At 38.4% G+C, this 24,958-nt stretch overlaps 1 protein-coding gene and 1 long non-coding RNA gene across 2 annotated transcripts in view; one reads left to right on the top strand and one right to left on the bottom strand.

Annotated features, from left to right (window-relative positions):
* LOC144371148 (uncharacterized) overlaps positions 1–8,330 on the top strand; it is a 69,616-nt gene extending 61,286 nt beyond the window's left edge. The window contains exon 2 of the long non-coding RNA XR_013431248.1: positions 8,186–8,330. This is a non-coding gene — a long non-coding RNA (uncharacterized LOC144371148). The remainder of the gene's footprint in view (positions 1–8,185) is intronic.
* Positions 1–24,958, bottom strand: part of LOC144371147 (uncharacterized) — a 53,737-nt gene that overhangs the window by 4,671 nt on the left and 24,108 nt on the right. Inside the window, exon 2 of the mRNA XM_078033351.1 lies at positions 2,840–2,966. Within this exon, the coding sequence (XP_077889477.1) occupies positions 2,840–2,966 (127 nt within the window). The remainder of the gene's footprint in view (positions 1–2,839; positions 2,967–24,958) is intronic.

The following is a 24,958-nucleotide window of genomic DNA, read 5'->3' as shown; positions in this document are numbered from 1 at the left end:
TTCTTTAGAAAATGTCTGAAAGAGTCAGGGGTGGTTGTACACAGCAACATAGGAGGTTGAGCCAGAGGATCAAAATTTCAAGGCCAGTCAAAGTAAAAAATGCAAATTAAGTTCTCTTTCCGGTACTAATAAACACATCTAAGAAAATAGGAAAAATAAAACTTCCAGGTAGCTCAATTATCTCCAAGTTGCAGGTTTCAATCCAAGTTTTAAAACTCAGAATATTGAGAGCATCCAAGAGAAAAAGATGGGTCACCTAGAAATGTGTAACTCTATAATTGTGAAATCCTTAGTTGAAACTTCACAACACAGAAAGGAATTCAGGACTATTTTCAAGGGATGAAAGAATAAAATTATCAACCAAGACATAATATTCACAGCTACTATCTTTCAAAAGAGAAGGAAGATGTAGACTTTAAAGATGTAAAAATGCACACCCTACTCATCAACACTAGATCTGTTCTCCACAAAGTACAAAAGGTAATCCTTCATACTAAAATGTAAGTGTGCACAGCATATGAAATTCTAAATATTTCTTGGCACAAACAATTCTATTTTATTGTAATGATGGGTCTCAAAACATGTAATTTTGAATAGAATTTGAAAGACAAAAGCATAAAAACAAAACTGTTAATAGGCATATATACCTGTAACAATAATTTTGAAAGGATACATAAATATATTCAATTTTTTAATAAAGTGAAGTCAAGTTAATACTCGTACAAAGTATGAGTAGGAGATTCTTCATTTATAGATTTTTTTTTTTTTGGTTGGCAAATGCAATATTACAAAATCTGATCAAAACAAACCTTGGCTATCTGAATTAACTCTAAGTCTAAGGACACACACATGCTGAAAGCAAAGGGTTATTAGAAGGACATATACAAAAGTGACCGAGCTAAACCTGGGCTGTCTAAATTATAGTACACAAAACATAGTTTAAGACAGTTACAGGACATAGAAGACGTTTTAAATTTTAAAAAACCTTTAAGAGGCAAAATAGAGAAAAGGAACCTTTTCCTAGTTTCTGAATTAAGAGTAAAGACATTTGCAATGAACATCCACTCCCCAAACACACAAAGAAAACATTGAGAGAGTTGAATGAAACGCAAGAATCACTATCATCCTAGGAGACATCAATCCCCACTTACTGAAAAGGGAAATACAATGAAGCAAAATGGTAATTGCAAAGCATAAGAATTTGAAAATATTTTGAAACTATTGTTGACTTATAGAATTCCTGTTCTTAATCACAAATGGGATATTATGCTGGATAGACCAATTTTATGTATTAAAACAAAGGTTAATAAATATTTAAGTGGTAGTTATTTTGTAACATGGAATAAAAATTTGAAGTCAAAAGTGATAGGGATGTTCAAAAATCAAAAAATATGTGTCAGTTGATTGAACACTCTTGGGCATGCTGTTGTTCAAGATATGAAACATATCTTTTAGTATAAACATCTTTTAATTCTAGAGGCTCCAGGTAATATTCAAACTCCAATTGTTAATTTTTTTTTGCAGAGAAATCTGTCCTTTAAACTGTATGAATATCTCCCCAAATACAAATAAGATTAGAAGAATATTTTCCTGCTTAAAAAAATATACTAAACGTTACAGCATTCAATTGTAAATGCAGACATGGAGTCAGGTAGACAGAGTTCTGAGTGAGTGTTGTAATAAGCCCTCACATCAATAGCAAGTTAAAAACATTGAACACCAGTGTTGTACAATGTTATTCAACAGAGCCATCATGGGGGATGCAAACCAAATATCCCTTGAAAAGAAAGATGAGCCAATTTAGAATATTAAACTATAGAACTTTGAAGTGAAAAAATTTATTCTAACTATATATCTTACAAAATGTATGTACACTTGGTTAACTGAAATATGTCACAGAAAGAATACTGCAGAATTATATGAATATAACATCTCTAAACTAAAAAAGCTTTCTGAAAAAAAGAGAATGTTTTTGTGATGGGGAGACAGAAATGAGCCCTTGCTTCCTAGGAATTGATTTTTTTTTTTGAGATGTAAACTTTTTAGAGATACATTGCATAACAATTTGAATTAATGTTACCGAATATTTAAAATTTTGGAGACTAAGTTTTATTGTGTGGTTTTGACTACAATGAAAGTTAAGATAAAGAGAACTGCAACATTTCTCAAAGCTACATTTAAAATAATGTGGTCTTTATGCTATAAATAAGAACAAACTCATCCACATACAAATGATGGGCATGCATGTAATCTCAGCTACTAGGAAGTCTGAGGCAGGAGAGTTGCAAATTCCAGACATCCTCAATAACTTAGTGAGAACCTCTCTCCAAATCTGAGTGAAAAGGAGCTTGGGGTGTAGTTCAGCATTCGAGTATCACTGCCATTAATCCCCTTTACATTTACATATAGGAAACTTCAATTTCCATGTACATGGGCAGAATGAAAAGCCAATCAAGATAAAATACAAAAGTCATAGACAAAAGAGGCTTAATATTTATACAAGCAAAAGCACACATAACATTATTGGCAATACAAACAAGAGTCGTGCATAACTTAATTTGTGAAGCAACTAACTGATATGAGGAATCCCAGTCTATAACATGGATCCTACTGTACACAAACTAAGAAAAAAACCCAACCAACCAAACTGTAAATATCCATTGATGTAGTTGAATAAGAGGATTTGTAAAATAATACAACTTACACCAACTCTCAAAAGAGCACTCTTTTTCCATCTTGACTTTCATTCCATGGCAGATAATCTCACAGAAAATCCATTACATGTATTCAGAAAGAACTCTGATGAGGAAGTTTTAGTAAAAAAAAAAGTTATGCTCACCCACAAAGACCAGGTTGCTGTAGGTCTCCAAAATCACTTCTCTATATAAATTCTGCTGAGCAGGATCCAGGCATTCCCATTCCTCCTCAGAGAAATCAATAGCCACATCCCCGAATGTCAATGGCTCCTGAAATACAAATTGGTAGATCATCTCTCCCTCTCTGTATCTCTACATATCTCTCTACCTCTCTCTCCCTCTACCTCTCTCTACATATCTCTACCTCTCTGTCTCTCTCTCTATCTCTACCTCTCTCTCTCCATATCTCTCTACATCTCTACCTCTCCCTCTACATATCTCTCTCTGTATCTCTCTCCTTCTCTACATATCTCTACCTCTCTCTCTGTATATCTCCACATCTCTCTCTCTCCCTCTACATATCTCTCTCTACATATCTCTCTCCCTCTCTCTCTACATACCTCTCTCCCTCTACATATCTCTCTGTATCTCTACATCTCTCTCCCTCTACATTAATCTCTCTCTGTATCTCTCTCCTTCTACATCTACCTCTCTCCTTCTACATATCTCTCTCTGTATCTCTCTACATCTCTATCTCTACGTATCTATCTCTCTCTCCCTCCCTCTACATATCTCTCTCTGTATCTCTACATCTCTCTCTCTTCCTCTCTCTGTATCTCTCTCTCTCTCCCCCTATCTCTCCCCCTCCCTCTCTCCTCGTATCTCTCTCTCTACATCTCTCTCTCTCCCTCTGTATCTACCCCTCTCCATATCTCTATCTCTACGTATCTCTCTCTCCCTCTCTATATCTCTCTCTGTATCTCTACCTCTCTCTCCCTCTACATATCTCTCTCTATATATATATCTCTCTCCTTCTACATATCTCTCTCTGTATCTCTACATCTCTCTCTCTTCCTCTCTCTGTATCTCTCTCTCTCCCTCTGTATCTCCCCCTCTCCTTCTACATATCTCTCTCTGTATCTCTACATCTCTATCTCTACGTATCTCTTCCTCTCTCTGTATCTCTCTCTCTCTCCCTCTGTATCTACCCCTCTCTCTCCCTCCCTCTGTATCTACCCCTCTCCTTCTACATATCTCTCTTTATCTCTACATCTCTGTATCTCTCTGTATCTCTCTACATCTCTCTCTCTCCCTCTGTATCTCCCCCTCTCCTTCTACATATCTCTGTATCTCTCTCTCCCTCTATCTCTCTCTGTATCTCTACATCTCTCTCTCCCTCTGTATCTACCCCTCTCTCTCTCTCCCTCCCTCTGTATCTCTCCCTCCCTATCTACCTCTCTCTCTCTACATATCTCTCTCTGTATCTCTCTCTCCCTCTGTATCTTTCTCTCCCCCTCTATCTCCCCCTCTCTCTGTATCTACCCCTCTCCTTCTACATATCTCTCTCTGTATCTCTACGTATCTCTCTCTCCCTCTCTACATATCTCTCTCTGTATCTCTACATATCTCTCTCTCCCTCTCTACATCTCTCTCTCTGTATCTCTACATCTCTCTCTCTGTATCTCTACATCTCTCTCTCTGTATCTCTACATCTCTCTCTCTTCCTCTCTCTGTATCTCTACCTCTCTACATCTCTCTCCCTCTGTATCTCTCTCTCTCCCTCTGTATCTACCCCTCTCTCTCTCCCCCCCTCTCTCTCCCTCTCTATCTACCTCTCTCCTTCTACATATCTCTCTCTACATCTCTCTGTATCTCTCTCTCCCTCTGTATCTACCCCTCTCCTTCTACATCTCTCTCTCTTTATCTCTACATCTCTATCTCTCCCTCTCTACATGTCTCTCTCTGTATCTCTACCCCTCTCTCCCTCTGTATCTACCCCTCTCTCCCTCTGTATCTACCCCTCTCTCCCTCTGTATCTACCCCTCTCTCCCTCTACATATCTCTCTTTATCTCTACATCTCTGTATCTCTCTCTGTATCTTTACATTAATCTCTCTCTGTATCTCTACATCTCTCTCTCTTCCTCTCTCTGTATCTCTACCTCTTTCTACATATCTCTACCTCTCTGTATCTCTACCTCTCTCTCCCTCTACATATCTCTCTCTATATATCTCTATCTCTCTCTCTCCCTCTGTATCTCTGTCTCTCTCTGTATCTACCTCTCTCCTTCTACATATCTCTCTCTTTATCTCTACATCTCTGTGTAATCTCTCTCTGTATCTCTACATCTCTCTCTCCCTCTCTCTCTACATCTCTCTGTATCTCTCTCTCTCCCTCTACATATCTCTACATCTCTCTATATATATATCTCCACATCTCTCTCCCTCTCTACATATCTCTCTGTATCTCTCTCCCTCTACATCTCTATCTCTGTATCTCCCTCTCTCTCTCCCTATATCTCTACATTAATCTCTCTCTGTATCTCTCTTCCTCTACATCTCTCTCTGTATCTCCCCCTCTACCTCTCTCCTTCTACATCTCTACATTTCTATCTCTATCTCCCTCTCTCTCTCCCTCAACATATCTCTACCTCTTTACATCTCTCTCTCCCTGTATCTCTCTCTCTCTGTATATCTCTACATCTCTTTCTACATCTCTCTCCCTCTACATCTGTCTCTCTCCCTCTACATATCTCTGTATCTCTCAATCTCTCTCTCTACCTCTCTCTCTGTATCTCTCTCTCCCTATATCTCTCTGTATCTCTCCATTAATCTGTACATATCTCTCTGTCTCTCTCTATCTCCCTCTCTCCCTCTACATATCTCTCTCTCTACATCTCTCTGTATCCCTACATATCTCTGTATCTCTCTCTATCTCTACATATCTCTCTGTATCTCTCTCTATCTCTACATATCTCTCTGTATCTCTCTCTCTCTCTCTACATATATATCAGAATTTTACTCACTAATAAAAGAGGATGAAATCATGGCATTTGCAGGTAAATGGATGGTAAGTGAAGTTAGCCAACCCGGCCCCCCCAAAATGCCACATATTTTCTGACATGAGGAGGCTGATTCAAAGTGGGGTAGGGAGGGGGAACACGGGAGGAATAGATGAATTCTAGGTAGGGAACAGGGGTGGGAGGGAAAAAGAGGGGGTTAGCAAGGATGGTGGAATATGATGGTCATCATCATCCAAAGTACATGTATGAAGACATGAATTGGTGACAACATACTTTTTATACAACCATAGATAAGAAAAATTGTGCTGTATACAGTAATAAGAATTGTAATGCATTCTGCTGTGATTTCTTTTTTAAAATCAATAAAAATAAAATAAATACACTTCAGCCTGCATGAGGATCAAGGAAGAATCTTTTCAACCACTCACCAAGACATTAAATTGCATTTTTGTTCTAGAGGTCAGCTGAAGGAAGAGCAGGAATATATGTGGATTTCAATAATGATACCTACTAGGATATACTTGGGTGAAATACGAGACAGAACATTGATGGTAGGAAAGGTGCAGAAAATCTGGGAGGAAGAAAGTTATCATGAAAGCAATCGAAATTCCCTCAAGCTCAGCAGGTAGTAGCTGTGATGAAATGTCAATCCCAGCCCAATTCTTCCTAGGTTAACACAGACCCTCACTTCATGCATGGGAATACTGCTCATCAGCAGTTTAAGAAATGAAAGAATGGGCTGGGGATGTGGCTCAAGCGGTAGCGCGCTCGCCTGGCATGCATGTGGCCTGGGTTCGATCCTCAGCACCACATACAAAGATGTTGTGTCCACCAATAACTAAAAAATAAATAAATTTAAAAAAATAAATGAAAGAATGATCAAAATCATCAGTGGAGAAAATGCCCATTTATTGAGGAACAGCTCTGCATATTTATAGAGCCGGGGGTAGTTTGACAGTTATGACAGTTAGGTTGAATGGTTTGACAGTTGCCATGGAGAGCTTTCTGATTGGTGGGTAAGGATCATGTGAGACAGCAAGGCTAGTCCGATTGGTGGGTAAGGATCATGTGAGCCAGCAGGGCTCACCATTGGACGGCTCTTCTTGGGGGATGGGCAAGTTAGTCTTTGGAGCCAGGGAGACTCCCAACAAGAAATATTTACCCAAATTTAATATCCTACACAATGTATTTTGTTTGTGATCTTTTAGATAAAAATGTACATTGCAATTTTTTACTTCAATATTGGTTATTTAAATTTTTTTTGCATTTTTATGATTTTTAGAGTCAGCTGGATAATTTTTACAAAATGACTTTTGGGTTTTGGCTTAATTATATTGAATCTGCAGACCCACTATGAAATATTGTGGTTTTAACAAAATTCAACTTTTGATAATTGGATATTAGCCGTTTTCCAATTTTGTTTCCGTAGGTGGTTTTTTTTTTTTTTTTTTGGTATTTTACTTTCACCTTTACATTGCAGTGAACAGTTCTTAATACTTTTATTTTAAATTACTTTTTCCTATATTTGTGAATGGATTTATGCCTCAATTTTAACACTGCCCATTGCTAGTATGTATAATTTACATGACTTAATGTTGAGCATTTAACCAATGACATTATTGAACCAATTTAAGTCTTATGTTTCATTAGTGTATGGAAATTGCTTAGAAACATAGAAATAATAGAATCATCTGCATATGCTGACTTTTGATGTATAAAATCCTATTCAATGTTCTCAGAACAATATTTAGAAGTCAGAAAACCATACTTTTTCTTCTTTTTTCTAAAACTAAATTGTGAAACACTTAGGTTCTCACTATTAAATATGAAAACAGTTCATAGCTGTCCTTTAGTGGATGGAAAAAGAATTTTTCTCTGGTCTTATTTGGCCATAGGTTTTACAGTAATTTGGTAAGTGATCTGCCCAAAACTTTTCTCTGATTTTTTTTTTTTTTTGGAAACTGACCATATTGTCCCTCTTGGTCATGAAGTCCAATCTTTCTTTTTGTTGTTATTCTCAGTTTGCTAGGGGTTTGAATATCTGGGTCAACATCTATAGGAAATGGTCTGCCATTTCTATTCTTATGCTGTGTTATCTGGTAATTCTGGCTTCACAGAAAGAATTAGTCCATTTTCTTCTATTTTTAGATGTCATCATGAATTACTGTTACTGATTCCTTATTACATGTTTGGTAGAAATGAACTGTGAAGGCGTCTTTTAAAAATGATTGCTGTTTGGATTTTTGGTGGGTGGATTTTGCGAGCTGGGTTTTTGCCAGGTTGGCCTCACATTCCTTAGCCCAAATCCTCCTCCTGCTGTAGCCTCACAGGTAGCTGGGACTAGTGGCATGTGCTCCCATATCAGCTTTTCAACTTCTCAAAAATATTTGCAATTAAGTTAAATGTTGATTTGTAGGTTTATTTTATTTCTTCACATCTGGGTCTACTAATGTTTTCTATTGATTCCTGAGGTAATTTTCAAAGTTCATGATTATCTAGCAATTTATCTATATTTGGTTGTTTTCCAGGCTCGAGACTTTCTTGGCAATTAAGGTGGAATGACGAGCAATCACAATGTGGGGAAAGGAGAACCTGGCATTTTGTGAATTGAGCAATGTCTCAGGATGCCCTGTGCAGGACGGAGAGTGTGCACCCATAATACTGTGAGACAAATGAAGCAGAAAAGCTAAATTATCATTTTATTTAGCCTTGTAAGTGATCTTGAGTCACTTTTATGTCTTTACACACTTGTTTAATCTTTAGGGCAGAATCTAAGTATTTTACCATATTTAAATTAGGTTATTAAAGGTAATTTTTTGGTGAGGTATGTAAGTTAACACCAAACAAAAACCACCCAACAAAAACAATCCTTGTATCTTCCTTTGATATTCTTTTTCTCTTTTCTCTCTCCCTCTTCTTCCACCCTCACATCCAACATTTGTAAAACCAAGAACTTCTCATGGATTAGGCTACTGAGGTCTGGGAGGTGTGAATAGTACACTACAGTTGTGTTGTATATTATTTTATCTCCTATTTCTACATTTTTAATTTAATTTTTGTTTTTTGTTCTCTCTACTGTCTTCTCAAAAATCACTTTCTCTCTTTTCTCCTGCTAGTATCCAACTTCTTTAGATTTCTCTTTCACCCTTCCTAAGATCTAATAACTCTGTATCCTCACCTCCTAACCCCTCAACATCTCATCCTACACCCCATTCCTGGTTCTCTTTGTCCACACTAGAAACTGCAGATCCTTTTGCAAACATATTGTTTATATTGTAGATAATGATTGAACTTGCCTTTTCTGTATATTGTGACAAAGCCATGAACACCTTAATAAGAGCTATTTGATTTAAAGCTGCATATTGTTTGTATTGGGAACTGTGAATACCAATCTTCCACTTAAAGGAGAGGTTTTGGAATCTGTTAGGGCACTATAAGCCTATAGGGTAAAAACTGTAACCCCTTCTAGCTGTGTTTTCAAGGTAAGATGCATGAACAACATGAAAAACCACGGGAAGAATGTGCCTCAAACAACGATACTACATTATTGGAATCCATGGTCAAAACAGAAGAAATTACAGAGAAGGAGTGGAGGAGGTACATCACAACAGATCGACACCAAGGCACGTTACACTGAAAATGCCTAGCGTACAGAATAATAGAGAATTTTTAAAGCCACAGAGAAAGGAATCCAATTACTTATGGGGAAAACCAATTAGGATGTGTGCTGACTTCTCAACTGAGACCCTGAAAGCTACAAGATCCTGCAACAAGATATACGAAGCTCTATAAGAAAATGGATGCCAACCAAGAATCATATCCAGCTAAATTAAACTTTAGATTTCAATTTAAATGTTATTCTTATGACAAAATAAAAAACTTCCATGATACACAAAAGTTAAAAAAATTACAGCTAGAAAGCCTGCTCTACAGCACATCCTTGGCAAAATATTCCACGAGGAGGAAACGAAAAACAATGAAGGTCAGAAAATGTGGGTATCATTCTAAAGGAAAAGCCTATCAAAGAGAAACCAAGTTAAGTAAAATACCAAAAATAAACAAAAATGACTGGGAATACAAATCTTGTCTCAAAAATAACCCTGAACGATCATTTCTAAAACTCGGCAATCAAAAGACAGACTGGCAGATTGAATGAAAAAAAGAAGACCCAACAATATGCTGCCTTCCAGAGACTCGTCTCACAGGAAAAGACATCCACAGACTGAAGGTGAAAGGTTGGGAAGAATCTTACCACTCACATGGACTGTGGAGGCAAGCAAGGGTTTCCATCCTTATGTCAAATAATGTGGACTTCAAGTGAAAGTTAATCAAAAGGGATAAAGGAGGACACTACATACTGCTTAAGGGAACCACACGGCAACAAGGCAGAACAATGAGAAATATACATGCCCCAAACAAATGGAGCATCTATGTTCAAACAAACTCTTCTCAAGTTCAAGAGTCAAATAGACCACAACACAATAATTCTCGGTGACTTTAACAAATCTCTTACCCCTAAATAGATCTTCCAAACAAAAGCCAAACTATAGAACTCAATAAAACCATTAATAACTTATATTTCACTAATATATATAGAATATTTCATCCTTCAACAAGCAAAGACACTTTCTTCTCACCAGCAAATGGATTCTCTAAAATAGACCGCATGTTATGCCACAAAGCAACTCTTAGCAAATACAAGAAAATAAAGGTACTACCCTGCATTCCATCAGACCTTAATGGAATGAAATTAGAAATCAATGATAAAAATAGAAGCTACTCCAACACCTGGAGACTAAATAATATGCTAGTGAATGAACAATGGGTTGCAGAAGACATCAAAGAGGAGATTAAAAATTCTTAGAGGTGAATGAGATCACAGATACAACATATCAAAATCTCTGGGACACTATAAAGGCATTACTAAGAAAAGTTCATTGCATGGAGTTCATTCCTTAAAAAAAAGAAAATGTCAACAAATAAATGACCTAAAATTACATCTCAAAGAACTACATGGGAAAAAACCCAAAACAAATCAACACCCAAAGCAGTAAAGGAAGAAAACAATTAAAATCAGAGTTGAAATCAATGAAATTGAAACAAAAGAAGCAATTTAAAAATTGACAAAATGGGAATGGAACCACCATTTGACCCAGCTATTCCTCTCCTCAGTCTAAACCCAAAGGACTTAAAATCAGCACACTACAGGGACACAGCCACATCAATGTTTATAGCAGCACAATTCACAACAGCTAAACTGTGGAGCCAACCTAGATGCCCTTCAGTGGATGAATGGATAAAAAAATGTGGCATATATACATAATGGATATTACTCAGCAATAAAAGAGAATAAAATCATGATATTTGCAGGTAAATGGATGGCGTTGGAGAAGATAATGCTAATAAAGTTAGCCAATCCCAAAACAAATGCTGAATGTTTTCCTGATATAAGGAGGCTGACTATAGTGGAGTATGGAGGGGGAGCATGGGAGGAATAGGTGAATTCTAGATAGGGCAGAGGGGAGGGAGGGGAAGGGGGTTAGCAAGGATGGTGGAATGTGATGGACATCATTATCCAAAGTATATGTATGAAGACTTGAATTGGGTGTCAACATACATTATATACAGAGATACAAAAAATGTGATTTATATACGTATTAAGATTTATAATGCAAAAACAAGAGAATAGCATTATGTTAGATTAGGTAGAGGGAAGTGAAAGGAGGGGAAGCCAGGGGCTATGGGGATAAGAAAGATAGAGTGAAACTGACACTGTTACTTTATGTATGTATGTGGCTGTATGACCCATGTGATTCTGCAATATGTATACTCAGAAAAGTGAGAAATTATATACTTTGATATATCATACATAGATGGTATATAAGTGCATTCTACTGTCATGGATAACTAACTAAAAGAAATTTCTTTTAAAAAAGACCCTGGTAGAGCCAATGGTGCAAGTCCACAAAAGCTGGAGAATCACCCATTAAAGAAGCTTGGAGCATAAGCCCGTGACGGCTTCTCTTGCTTTTTTTCCAAACCAAACCAAGTCAAAATATGTATGTTCATTACAGGTATCCCCCGTGCTTTCTGACTCAGCCTTCTGGAAGCACACTCACAGACACCTTCAGAGATCGTCCACACCAATTCTCTGGGTACCTCAATCCACTCAAATGGACAGCTGCCACTAACCACTTCAACACCTGAAGGAAATGGAATCATCTTTAGGAATATCTACCCTCCTAAGTTAACCACAACACTACCCACAACCTAAATTTCCATCAAAGAGTAACTCAGTAAGAAGAACCTATAGTATATTATAGATAATAGAGATGTATCATGTGCTTCCACACAGACATATCTCTATACATATATAACCTTTTCAGTTTTTTACAATTATCTTGAGAGAAGATCTTTTAAGGTGCAGAGGGTCTCACCAACATGCAGAGCTGGCTCCAAGATAGTGATTCTCCTCCCTCAGCCTCCCACGTCCCTAGCATGACAAAAGAAATGTGCCTGCACACCTCACTTATTGCTCAGCTCTCAAAAGAAGGCTGAAGTATGTGGCAGTGGTGGCAAATGTGAAGGTCGGCCTCAGGAGTTTGGTAACATTCCGTCTTAAAACTGAAAAACAAAAGGACTGGGGATCTCTCTCACTGGTAAGGCAACCCTGGGTCCAAACTCCAGAAAAAAAAGAATATTCTCCAATAACATAGATGAAGCTGGAGGACCTCATGCTCAACGAGGTGATCCGGGCACAGAAATACACTGCACACTCTATGTGCAGAATCTGGAAGAAAAAAAATGGATGTGTAGGGAGAGCCTGGTGGTTATCAGGGAGCATCATCAATAATATCACATCATACACTGGAAATTCCAAAAGACAGGATTCTGTTCTTAGTGCAGAATTAGGTAATTATGAGATATGATGGGTTTTATTATCACATAGCAATTGCACATGTTAATGGGATTCAGTGTGATGTTTATATATGCACATACATCTATTCATAATATCCACATACCCTCTTCCAACCTTGATGCCCCCACACACTCCTCAGCCATACTAATCACTATTCCACTTCCACATGATTTTATTTCAGTTAACATATGAGATGTGACACTTTTTTGTGTGTATATTTCTTCACTTAGCATGACCTCATCCAATTGCATCTATTTTGCTGACCATTAGAGGAGTTTGTTGTGTTGATGGCTGAGTAATATGCCACGGGGAATATGTAACATACTTTCTAGTGGACATGTTAAATTGCTTACCTACATCACTGACTTTTCTCTGAATGTATATTGTCAAACACTGTTATTGAACTTGAATTTATATAACAATAGAGAAATAACTACAAAAGAATGAAGAAACTGGGAGTGGGGGCACATACCTAGAGTCCCAATGGTTTGGGAGGCTAAGGCAGAAATTCACAAGTTCAAAGTCAGCCTCAGCAAATTAGTAGGAACCTATATAATTTAGACCCTGCTTCTAAATAAAACTTTTTTAAAAAAGGGAAGTAGCTTTGTGGTTGAGTGACACTGGGACCAAAAAATAAAATAAACTAGGAAACTGTCCTGACCTGATTTTATCAAGGCATAAAATATGTCTCTAAGTTTGTTAATACAAAGATAATATGCTATTCTCTTTGAAGTTTTAACAAAGTGCAACAATTTGAGAGCACACAGTAGATTATATTACATGGAAAAACTGCACTTGTGCAAACAATGAAATGAAACCGGTACATGGCTGTAATTCCAGTGTCTCTGATGGCGAGTTCAAAGCCAGCCTCAACAACTTAGCAAACCACTAAGCAACTCGCTGAGATCCTGTCTCTAAAATACAAAAAAGATCTGGGATGTTGCTGAGAGGTTGAGTGCCCCTGGGATCAGTCCCCAGCACCAAAAAACAAAAAGAAAGCAGAAGAATAAGTAAAACATTAGACTGCTGAATATTTATGGTTTCACTGTTCCAAATATTTGGGCAAATACTCCCAAGTTCACTTCATTCATCAATTTATAATTGAAATCTTTAGTTATTTGCTTGTGAGAGAAAAGAGAGATGTTCCTGAACTCTGCAATTCCTTTGCTAGTTTCTGGCATAAGCTAGGCAAAGATGTGCCCATTGTGATCCCCAGAGCACTAAGGACTCAATCCTTTCTCTTCATGGAATAATGCACCTTGAGGAGTGGATGTGGCTTGACTGCTCAGGTGGAGAAGAGGTAAAAGGGACGTAATGGCGTGGGTGTGTGGGTGGGGTGTGACAATGATGACTTCTGACCAAGTCCTATCCATGATCATCTTTTAAAAATGTACCCACTAAATGGTTCATTTTCATGTATGTCTTCTGTGATCCTACAGTTAAATGTGAGGGAAACTGTTCCCCATACCCAGGGAGCTTAGCATTGATTTTCTCAGTCGGCTGCCTCACAGTTTTAAATACCTAGTGCCCCCTTCCTCAGAGCCTTGACCTCATGTCTCTTTTGCTAATATTTTTTAATATCTGGGAAATCTTCAAATACTAAGTTGCAGGTGAACCCACATTTGATGTTCCCCTTCTAAGGATAAGGATAGAAATTTTCTCTCATTGTGGCCTCTACCTTCTACTTACAAAAATGGGGACATTATTCACGTTTGCAAACCTAGATATGATCCTGAGCCAACCTGTAATATGAAAGTCAGGAATGTAACCCCTGGGGGAGGGAGCTCAGGGGTAGAGCAGCTGCCTAGCACATGTGAGGCACTGGGCTCCATCCTCAGCACCACATAAAAATAAATATATAAAATAAAGGTACTGTGTCTACTACAACTAAAGAAAACAAAAAAGACTATAATCCCTGCCAGGGGCTGTGATGGCACATGCATGTAACCCCAGCTGCTTGGGAAGCCGAGTCTGGAGGGTTACAACTTTGAGTCTAGCCCCACTAACTTGACAGGACCATATCTCAAAGAAAAATAAAAATGGGATGACGATAGAGCTCACTGGTAAAACACACCTAGGTCCTATCCTCAGGACCATCACAGGGGGAAGTTTTAATTCCTGTCTTCTTTCTATGAAGTTAAAGTCCTCACAAACAAGGAGGTGGCTTAGGGATGATGTTATATCTTCTGAAAACAAGCCATGTTAAATGTTCAAGTGTTCACATTTCTTGAAAAACTCCCAAGCATTTCACTTTTGATATTATGGTCATTAAAACTGTCTTTTTAATTTTATGTTTGCTATTTGTTTTCTTATGCACATAAACGACTGATTGATCTTGAATTTTGTTACTGTTCTGAGCTCATCTGTCGCTTCTAACTGTACTTAGTGAACTCCCACCTTAAATATATCCATTTAAAACCCCTTCTATCTCATACCTTATTTTGAAAACCAAAAACTCGAGAAAGCAAGAAACACAAGTAAGTTGCAATACCTCTTTGACAAAGGCAGTTACTGGTGAGAATATCAGCAAAACGATTCCCTACAAGTCAGAAACCAAGACAACAAGACCATAGTCTGCCACAAACACATTACCAGGCAAGAGATGAGAGAGACACCAGCCAGCAAACTTCCTGTTCCCAATTTAGAAGACAGAATCAGGAAAGAATTCCACCCATCTCCAAAACTAAAACAAGAGTTATCAGGAAATCTATTTGATTATCAGAATTCCCCATGTTTAAATCAGGGTTTTTCACTGCAATTGTTTTTAAATGTCACATTTAGCTTCAGAATATTTCTTATGGCATAAGTTATGAGACAGCCTAAACAAAAGAGGGGCTATGTCCTCAGGGTGGAATATCATTCACATCTCTGATGAATTGCAATTCAGGAGAGAAGCATGAAATAGTAATACTTCATGTTGGAGTTGTGTGCCCCACGTCTTGCTGTTTGGGTTTTTTTTTTTTTTAAATAAGCTGGTAACCTTCAACTATATTTTGGAAAAGATTTGCACAACTTTGACAAAAACTACCCTGCTTTAGCAACGGTCACATTAGCATGAGCATTTGGTCACAGGGTTAATTTAAATTGCAGAAAATAGGGAGAAATCCAAGATGTGGGCTAGAGGGAGGCTGCATGCGGTGTGACCTAAGATTAAGATCCAAGCTTAGAGGACCCCTGACCGCTGCTCCCATGCAGGAATGCTGGCCACAAAGCCCACACAGGTCCTCCAGCCACCATGCCCAAGCAGGACCACCAGCATCGGCACCCACACAGGACTCCTAGCTGCCCACCATGCAGGAATCCTGGTGGCCACTGCCCCCCAGGGTCCCCAGCTACCACTCCTGTGTGGACCCCCATTACCAACGTGGGACACCCCTAGTTACCTCCATCTTGGAACACTGCAACCTCTGCCATAGTCTCCTACATGTGGTGGCCTGCACCTGGGGACACTGGACAAGGTCTGGAGATAGCTGCCACTCACAACACTGCATGCCACAGAGCTGGATGCCAGAACATGCCACCCAATGCCACCACCAGGTCAGACACAAACAACACCCTATCCCTGAAAGCAGTTGCCCCCAACTTGGAACACCTTTGCTGCCATCTTTAGTTAGGGCAACTCCCAGTTTGGGACATAGGCTGGGGCCTAGAAGCAATATCAAGGTACCTATGGTCCCCAAATCCCCCTTTCTCCCCAGGAGCCACTAACCCCGCACACTGCTTGCAGCCACATGACTAGCTCATAGTTTGCAGAGCTTGGTCCTCATCTGCACCACAGCTCTCCACAACAGGCGTGCAGCCCCCAGGGCACACCCACACAACCTCTGGGGAGAGAGGTTTCTGATTAGGAAGTAGAAGTGGAGGGCTGAGTGAGAGCTCAGAGACTGAATTAGAGGCCAGGAATTGTGAGGTCTCCAGGTGGGCCCCAAAGGAGACCCTTAGGGTACAGTCTCCCATGGGGACTGGCAAGTGCCACACACCACGTCCAGGAACTCCACCCCCAAGACCGACCCTCCCACCCCAATAACCTTCAGCATCCTGAGGAGGGAGACACCAGCAAACAGACAACCCAAAATAGTAGGTGAGAAAAGATGCAGGAAAAACACTGAACTCCAACAAAAACAATCATGTATCTTCCTTTGATAATTTTCCCCCTCCATCTCTATTCTCCTGCCCTCACATCCCCAACGTTTGTAAAACCAAGAACTTTCCATAGGTTAGGCTACTGACGTCTGGGAGGCCTGAATAGTATATCACAGTTGTGTTGTATATTCTTTTATCTCCTATTTCTACATTTTTCATTTCTTAAATTTTATGTTTGTTTTTTGTATTCTCTCTACTGTCTTCCTACTTGTCTCCCCAAAATCACTTCTTCTCTTTTCTCGTTACTACTATCCAACTTCTTTTCATTCCTCTTTCACTCTTCCCAAGATCTAATAACTCTATATCCTCACCTCCCACCTCCTTAACATTTCATCCTACCCTATTCCTGGATCCCTTTGTCCACCACTAGAAACTGCAGACCCTTTTGCAAACCTACTGTTTATACTGTAGACAATAATTGAACTCACCATTTCTGTGTATTATGACAAAGCCATAAACATCTTAATAGCAGCTATTTGGTTTAAGGCTGCATATCATTTGTACAGGGACCTGTGTATATTGATCTCCCCCTTAAAGGAGAGGTATTGGAACCCTGCAGGGACACTATAAGCCTCCAGGGTAAAAACTGTAACACCTTGAAAACACAGAGCTAGAAGGTGAGATACATGAACAACATGAGAAACCAAGGGAAGAAAGTGCCCCAAAGATGCTACATTATTGGAATCCATGACCAGAACAGAAGGAGAAATGATAGAGGAGGAGTTGAGGACATGCATAATCAAAATGTTCTCTGAATTAAGGATTATGTAAGCGAGCAAATACAGGCAAGCAAAGGATTATTTTGACAAAGAGATACATAAGCAAATACAGGAAGCAAAAGATTACTTCAATAAAAAGAGGTTCTGGAAAAAAAACCAGAAATCCTTGAAATGAATAATAAAACAAATTAAAAACTCAATAGGAAGCATCTCCAACAGAATAGATCACTTAGAAGACTGAACCTCAGACAATTAAGACAAAAATATATAATCCTGAAAATAAAGTTGACCATAGTGAAGATGGTAATAAACCATCAGCAGAAGATTCAAGAATTATGGAATAACACGAAAAAGACCCAATTTAACAATTATGGGAATAGAGGAAGGCATCGAAATGGACAATCTATTCAATGAAATCATACAGGAAAAATTTCCAAACCTGAAGATTGAATTGAAAAATCTAATACATGAATCTTACAGGATGTCAAGTGTACAAAAGCACAAGAGATACACACCAAGGCACATCATAGTGAAAATGCCAAGCATACAGGATAAGGAGAGAATTTTCAAAGCCACAAGAGAAAGGAATCAGATCACATATAGGGGGAAACCAATTAGGATCTCCACTGATTCCTCAACCGAGACCCTGAAAGCTACAAGATCCTGCAACAACACACACTGAGCTCTAAACAAATAAGGATGCCACCCCAGAATCATATCCAGTAAAATTAAACTTTAGATTTTGATTTCAATATGTGATTTTTATGACAAAATAAAAACCTTCCATGATACACAAAAGTTAAAAGAATTTACATCTAGAAAGCCTGCACTACTGAACACCCTTGGCAAAATATTCCATGAGGAGAAAATGAAAAACAGTGAAAATCCGAAAAGGGAGGTATCACTCTAAAGGAAAAACCTACCAATGAGAAACCAAGTCAAGCTAACTACCAAAAATAAACAAAAACGACTGGGAATACAAATCATGTCTCAATAATAACCCTGAAAGTTAATTTCTAAAACTCAGCAATCAAAAGACACAGACTGGCAGACTGAATGAAAACAAAGAAGACCCAACAATATGCTGCCTTCTGGAGACTCATCTCACAGAAAAAGACACCCACAGACTGAAGATGAAAGGTTGGAAAAAATACCACTCATCTGGACTGCAGAAGCAAGCAGGGGTTTCCATTCTTATAGCAAATAAGGTGGACTTCAAGTGAAAGTTAATCAAAAGGAATAAAGTAGGACATTTCATACTGCTTAAGGGAACCACACACCAACAAGACATAACAATTATGAATATCCATGCCCCAAACAGTGGAGCATCTATGTTGAGCCAATAAACTCTTATGTTCAAGAGTCAAATAGACCACAACACAATAATTCTGGGTGATTTTAACACATCTCTTTCACCTCTGCATAGATCTTCCAAACAAAAGGAAAACAGAAACTATGGAACAATAATACAATCAATAACTTAGATTTAATACACACACACACACACACACACACACACACACACACACAATGTTTCATTCTTCAATGAGCAAAGACACTTTCTTAGCAACAAATGGATTGTTCTATAAAATTGACCACATATTATGCCACAAAGCAACTCTTAGCAAATACAAAAAAGTACAGATACTACCCTGCATTCTACCAGATCATCATGGAATGAAATTAGAAATCAATGATAAAAAATAGAAGCGACTCCAACACCTGGAGACTAAATAATATGCCACTGAATGAACAATGGATTTCAGAAGACACCAAACAGGAGATTAAAAATTTTTTAGAAGTAAATGAAAACACAGATACAACATATCAAAATCTCTGGGACACTATGAAGGCATTACTAAGGAAAGTTCATTGCATGCAGTTCATTCGTTAAAAAAAAGAAAAAGTCAACAAATAAATGACCTAAAATTACATCACAAAGCCCTAGGGGGGAAAACGAATCAACATCAAAAGCAGTAAAAAAAAAAAAAAAAAAAAAAAAAAAAGGAAATAATTAAAATCAGAGCTGAAATTAATGAAATTGGAAAAAAGAAACAATTTAAAAATGACTGGGTATGGAATCACCATTTGACCCACCTATTCCACTCCTTAGTCTATACCCAAATGTCTTAAAAACAGCACACTACAGAGACACAGCCACATCAATGTTTATAGGAGCACAATTCACAATAGCTAAACTGTGGAGCCAACCTAGAAGCCCTTCAGTGGATTCATGGATAAAAAGTGTGGCATTTATACACAATGGAATTTTACTCAGCAATAAAAGAGAATAAAATGTGATATTTGCAGGTAAATGGGATGGCATTTGATGGCATTGAAGATGGTAATGCTAAGGGAAGTCAGCCAATCCCCAAAACAAATGCAGAATGTTTTCTCTAATATAAGGAGGCTGACTCATAGTGGGGTAGGGAGGGGGAAGCATGGGAGGAAGAGATGAATTCTAGTTAGTGTAGAGGGGTGGGAGGGGAAGGGGATTATCAAGAATGCTGGAATGTAATAGGCATCATTATCCAAAGTTCATGTATGAAGATATGAACTGGTGTCCATATGCTTTATATACAGAGATATGAAAAATTGTGCTGTATATGTGTAGTAAGAATAGTGATGCATTCTGCTGTCATTTATTTTTTAAAATAAATGAAAAAATATTTTGATTTACAAAATGAAAAGTTGGCTCTTTGAAAAAATAAATGCATTTGATAAACCCTTATCCATGCTAATGCAGAGAAGGAGAAAAAACCCTCAAATTACTAAAATCCATGATGAAAAGGAAATATCATCATGAACACTACAGAAATACAGAAGATAATTAAAAATCATTTTGAAAATTTGTACCCTAATAAAACAGAAAATATTGAAGACATCAACAAATGTCTAGAATCATGCGACTTACCCAAACTGAGTCAGGATGATATACACAAGTGAAACAGATGAACAAAAGAAATCCACCCATCTCCAAAACTAAAACAAGTGTCACCAGGAAATCTATATGACTATCAGACTTCCCCTTGTTTAAATCAGGGTTTTTCACTGCAAATTTTTTAAAATGTCATATTTAGCTTCAGAACATTCCTTATGGCATAAGTTATGAGACATAGACTAAACAAAAGAGGGGCTATTTCCTCTGATGAGCTGCAATTAAGGAGAAAAAGCAGGAAATATTAATACTTCAGGATGGAGTTGTCTGCCCAAGGTCTTGCTATGTTTTTTTAAAATAAGATAGTAACCTTCAATCATATTTTGGAAAAGATTTTCATTTGGTCACATGGTTAATTTAAATTGCAGAAAACGGGGATAAATCCAAGATGTGGGCTAGAGGGAAGCTGCATGCTTTGTCGTTCTGTGACCTAAGATTGAAGCAGTGGAAATACTGTTTCTCTGAGAGTTCTTGGAGGACCCCTGACCACTGCTCCCATGCAGGAATGCCAGCCACAAAGCCCACACAGGTCCTCCAGCCACCGTGCCCAAGCAGGACCACCAGCATCAGCACCTGCACAGGACTCCTAGCTGCTCACCATGCAGGAATCCTGGTGGCCACTGCCCTACAGGATCCCTAGTCTCCACTCCTGTGTGGATCCTCATTATCAACATGGGGATCCCCCTTTTGCCTCCATCTTGGGATACTTCAACCACTGGCATTGTCCCCTACATGTGGTGGCCTGCACCTGGGGACATTAGACAGGATCTGGAGACAGTTACAAGCAACAACACTGAATGCCACAGAGCTGGATCTCTTAACATGTCACCTAATGCCACCATCCAGACCAACACAACCAACACCCCATCTCTGAAAGCAGCCACCTACAACGTGGGACACCTTTGTTGCTATCTTTAGTTAGGGCAACTCCCAGCTTGGGACACAGACTGGGGCCTAGAAACAATATCAAGGTACCTATAGTCCCCAAATCCCCCCTCTCCCCAGGAGCTGCTAACCCCGCACAGTGCCTGTGGCCACACGGCCCGTCATAGCTTGCAGAGCCTGGTCCTGGTCTGCTCAACAGCTCTCCACAACAGGTGCACAGCTCCTGGAGCACAGCCCATAAGACCTCTGGGGAGAGGGGATTCTGATTGGCAAGTAGAAAGGGAGAAGTGAGCGAGATAGAGTTCAGAGACTAAATTAGAGGCCAGGAATTGTGAGGTCCCTTAAAGGGGAGGCAATGGAATGCATTAGGGACACTATAAGCCTCCAGGGTAAAAACTGTAACACCTCAAATACACAGAGCTAGAAGGGAAGATGCATGAACAACATGAAGAACCCAGGGGAAAATGTGCCCCAAAGATGCTCCATTATTAGAAGCCATGGTCAAAACAGCAGAAGAAATGATAGAGAAGGAGTGGAGGGGTATAATTTTCTTTGAACTAAAGAATGATGTAAGACAGCAAACACAGGCAGCAAAGGATTATTTTGATAAAAAGCTATGTAAGCACATACAGGAAGCAAAAGATTCCTTCAATAAGGAGATAGAGATTCTGAAAAAAACGAACAGAAATCCTTGAAATGAAGGAAACAATAAACCAAATTAAAAACTCAATAGAAAGCATCTCAAACAGAATAGATCACTTGGAAGACAGCGTCTCAGACAATGCAGACAAAGTATATAATCTTAAAAAATAAAGTTGACCATACAGTGAAGATGGTAAGAAACCATGAGCAGAATATTCCAGAATTATGGGATAACATGAAAAGACCAAATTTTAAAATTATTGGGCTAGAGGAAGGCATAGAAGTCCAAACCAAAGGAATGAACAATCTATTCACTGAAATATCAGAAAAATTTCCCAGCATGAAGGATGAATTGGAAAATTAAATACAAGAAGCCTTCAGGATGCCGAATGTACAAATCACAACAGATCCACACTGAGGTACATCATAATGAAAATATCCAACATAGAGAATAAAGAGAGAATTTTAAAAGCCACAAGAGAACGGAATCGGATTACATATAGGGGGAAACCAATTAGGATCTCTGCCGATTTCTCAATGGAGACCCTGAAAACTAGAAGATCCTGAAACAACATTGATCAAGCTCTGAAAGAAAAGGGGTGCCAACAAAGAATCTTGTATCCAGCAAAATTAAGCTTTAGATTTGAAGATGAAATAAAAACCTCCTACAATAAACAAAAGTAAAAAGAACTTCCAGCTAGAAAATTGGCACTACAAAACATTCTTGGCAAAATATTCCATGAAGAGGAAATTAGAAACAACAATGAAAATCAGCAGAGAGAGGCAATACCCTCAAGGAAAAACTAATTGAAGAAGAAAGTCAGATTAAATAACAAAAATACAGAAATATGGCCGGAAATACAAACCATGTCTCAATAATAACCCTGAATGTTAATGGCTTAAACTCACCAAAAGACACAGGCTACCAGACTGGATTTTTTAAAAAAAGATGCAACAGTATGCTTCCAACAGGAGACTCATTTACAGGAAAAGACATACCAGACTAAAGGTGAAAGGTTGGGAAAAATCGTACCACTCACATGGACAGCAGAAGGAAGCAGGGGGTTTCCATCCTCATATGAAATAAAGTAGACGTCAAGCCAAGGTTAATCAAAAGGGATAAAGATGGACATTACATACTGCTCAAGGGCACCACACACCAACAAGACAAAACAATCATTAATATATATGCCCCAAACAATGGTGCAGCTATGTTCATCGAACAAACTCTTCTCAAGTTCGAGAGTCAAACTGACCACAATACAATGACCTTGAGTGACTTTAACTCACCTCTCTCACCACTGGACAGATCTTCTAAACAAAAGTTGAATAAAGAAACTATAGAGCTCAATAACACAATCAATAACTTAGACTTAACTGACATATATAGAATATTTCAACATGCATCAAGAGGATACACTTTCTTCTCAGCAGCACATGGACCCTTCTCTAAAATACACCATATAATGTGCCACAAAGCAACTCTTAGCAAACACAAAAAAGTAAAGATACCACCATGCATTTTGTCAGATCATAATGGAATAAAACTGGAAATCAACAACAAAATAAAAATTTCTCCATCACCTGGAGACTAAACAATATGCTACTGAATGAACAATGTGTTACAGAAGACATCTAGGAGGAGATTTAAAAAATTCTTAGAGTTAAATGAGAACACAGACACAACATATCAAAATCTTGTGGACACTATGAAATCAGTACTAAGAGGAAAATTCATTGAATGGAGTTCATTTCCTTAAAAGAAAAAAAAATCAACAAATAACTGGGGACATTATATTCATTTGCAAACCTAGATATTATCCTGAGCCAAACTTTAATATGAAAGTCAAGAATGTGATTCCTGGGGCTGGGGCTCAGTGGTAGGGCACCTGCCTAGCACATGAAGCCCTGCATTCCACCCTCAGCACCATGTAAAAATAAATATATAAAATAAAGGTACTGTGTCCATCTACAACTAGAGAAAACAAAAAAGCCCACAATCCCTGGCAGGCGTTGTGGTAACACACACAGGTAACCCCAGCTGCTTGGGAAGCCGAGTCTGGAGGGTCAACTTTGAGTCGAGCCTCACTAACTTGGCAAGACCATATCTCAAATAAAAATAAAACCAGGATGATAGGTGTGTTTTACAAGTGAGCTCTAGGTGCTATCGTCATGACCACAGGGGGAGATGTTTAATTCCTGTCCCGTCTTCTTTCTATGAACTTAAAGTCCTCACAAACAAGGAGGTGGCTTAGGGATGATGCTATATTTTCTAAAAACAACCCATGTGAGATGTTCAAGTGTTCACATCTTTTGAAAAATTCCCAAGCATTTTGCTTTTGATCTAATGGTCATTAGAACTGTCTCTTTAATTTTATGTTTGCTATTTGTTTTCTTATGCACATAAACAACTGATTGATCTTGAATTTTGTTACTGTTCTGAGCTCATCTGTCGCTTCTAACAGTACTTAGTGAACTCGTACCTTAAAAAATCCACTTTAAAACCCCTTCTAATTCATACCTCATTTTGAAAGACTTGTAGTCTTTGAGACAGCAAGAAACACAGTAATTTGCAATACCCCTTTGACAAAGGCAAAGATACTGGTGAAAATCTCAGCAAAACTCTATTCTCTACAAGTCAGAAATCAAGAGAGCAAGACCATAGTCTGCCACAAACACATTAACAGACACAGGAGATGAGAGAGACCCCAGCCAGCAAACTTCCTGTTATCAATTTAGATGAAGACAGAATCAGGAAAAATATCCATCCATCTTTAAAACTAAAAACAAGTGTTATAAGGAAACCTATATGAGTATCAGACTTCCTCTTGTTTAGATCAGGGTTTTTCATTGCAAATTTTAAAAAATGTCACATTTGGCTTCAGAGTATTTCTTATGTCATAAGTTATGAGACATAGTCTTAAAAAGGGGGGGGGCTATTTCCTCAGGGTAGAATATCATTCACATTTTAAATGAGTTGCAATTAAGGAAAGAAGCATGGAATATTAATAATTCAGCTTGGAGTTGTCTGCCCAAGGACTTGCTCTTAAAAACA

This window comes from Ictidomys tridecemlineatus, chromosome 16, assembly GCF_052094955.1.
Source record: "Ictidomys tridecemlineatus isolate mIctTri1 chromosome 16, mIctTri1.hap1, whole genome shotgun sequence".
Lineage (NCBI taxonomy): Eukaryota > Metazoa > Chordata > Mammalia > Rodentia > Sciuridae > Ictidomys > Ictidomys tridecemlineatus.
This window is presented reverse-complemented; position numbering and strand designations above follow the sequence as displayed.